Source organism: Carlito syrichta, unplaced genomic scaffold (genome assembly GCF_000164805.1).
Source record: "Carlito syrichta isolate Samal-C Ts95f unplaced genomic scaffold, Tarsius_syrichta-2.0.1 Scaffold297336, whole genome shotgun sequence".
Lineage (NCBI taxonomy): Eukaryota > Metazoa > Chordata > Mammalia > Primates > Tarsiidae > Carlito > Carlito syrichta.
Genome location: NW_007241432.1, coordinates 45,848 through 47,466, shown reverse-complemented (window position 1 = coordinate 47,466; position 1,619 = coordinate 45,848). Strand labels below are relative to the sequence as shown.

At 45.2% G+C, this 1,619-nt stretch overlaps 1 protein-coding gene across 3 annotated transcripts in view; it reads left to right on the top strand.

Annotated features, from left to right (window-relative positions):
• LUC7L (LUC7 like) overlaps positions 1-1,619 on the top strand; it is a 31,975-nt gene that overhangs the window by 23,551 nt on the left and 6,805 nt on the right. For all 3 annotated transcript variants that reach the window (XM_008054648.1, XM_008054649.2, XM_008054650.1), the window contains exon 6: positions 1,117-1,293. In XM_008054648.1, coding sequence (XP_008052839.1) covers positions 1,117-1,293 — 177 coding nt within the window. The remainder of the gene's footprint in view (positions 1-1,116; positions 1,294-1,619) is intronic.

Here is a 1,619-nt window from a genome sequence, read left to right as displayed (position 1 = left end):
CAGGCGCGCGCTGCCACGCCCAGCTAATTTTTGATTTATTGTAGAGATGAGGTCTCGCCAAGTTGTCCAGGCGGGTTTTGAACCCGCGGGCTCAGGCAATCCACTCACCTCAGCCTCCCAAAGGTGCGGGATTACAGGCTGAGCCACCGAGCTGGGCTGTTGTTTACTTTTTAAACTTTTTTTGTTAAGAAATTTCATTCTGTTGTACACATTTTTTTCCTTTGAAGAAAATGTCTAATGTTTTTTTCCTTCCAAATTTTAACTTTTGGAGCTGTGCTGGGGTAGTTTCCTGGACACTGGAACAATCCTCATAGATTGCTCTGTATTTTTTGTTTGTTTGTTTGTTTTGAGTTAGAGTCTCACTGTTGCCCAGACTGGAGTGCAGTGGCTGCTCTCGGGCTAATTTTTTTATTTATTGTAGAGATGAGGTCTCGCCCGCGAACCCACGGGCTCAGGCAGTCCACTCATTTTTTGTTTGTTGAAGATGCTCCCATGCTTCTCTGGTCCTTATAAAGCTCTCACCATGCAGAGTGGAGACCTGCCTTCCCTGCTGGTCTCTGAAAACAGAGTCCTGTTTATCTGAATGTTTTGAGTGTTCCTAATTGCTCTTACATTATGATTATTAGTTCATTATTTAAATAAAAAAATGAAAATTGGCTGGGCACTGTGGCTCAAGCCTATAATCCCAACACTTTGGGAGCCCAAGATGAGAGGATTGCCTGAGGCCACAAGTTCGAGACCAGCCTGCACAACATGGTAAGACCTCGTCTCTACAGTAAATCAAAAATTAGCCGTGCATGGTAGCATGCGCCTGTAGTTCCAGCTGCTTGAAAGACTGAGGTGGAAGGATTGCTGGAACCCAATAGGTCGACGCTGAGGTGACCATGAGCATGACACTGCACTCCAGCCTGGGCGACAGAGTGGGACTCCAACTCAAAAAAAAGAAGAAAAAGAAAATTGAATTGGTTATCAATAACTGACACTATGTAAACTAGTTTTTAATGTTTACTTAAAGTCACCACTATCCCATCTAATGTTTCCATTTTGGTGGTTGGGTACATGGGGCAGTTCTGGATACCTTAACTTCACTTTAATTTCTCTGTTCCCTTTCTCCAGGAAGAATACAGAAATTCCATGCCTGCATCCAGTTTTCAACAGCAAAAATTGCGTGTCTGTGAGGTCTGCTCAGCCTACCTTGGTCTCCATGACAATGACCGTCGTCTGGCAGATCACTTCGGGGGCAAGTTACACTTGGGATTCATTCAGATCCGAGAAAAGCTTGACCAGTTGAGGGTACGTTAATGTATTGTTTCTGGAGCAACTGGAGGAGTCTTGGGGTTTGCTGTCTTCACATTTCTTTAATTAAAAAAAACCCTATGTTCTTTTTTTTTTTTTTGAATTGGAGTCTCTGTCACCCAGGCTAGAGGGCAGTGGCACGCTCCTGGCCACTGCAACCTCAACCTGCTGGACTCCGGCGATCCTTCCGTCTCAGCCTTCCAAGTCGCCGGAACTATTAGCGTGTACTACCACACCGGCTAATTTTTTTTTTTTTGAGTTGGAGTCTCACTCTGTCACCCAGATTGGAGTGCAGTGGCTGCTCCCAGCCACCACAACCTCGA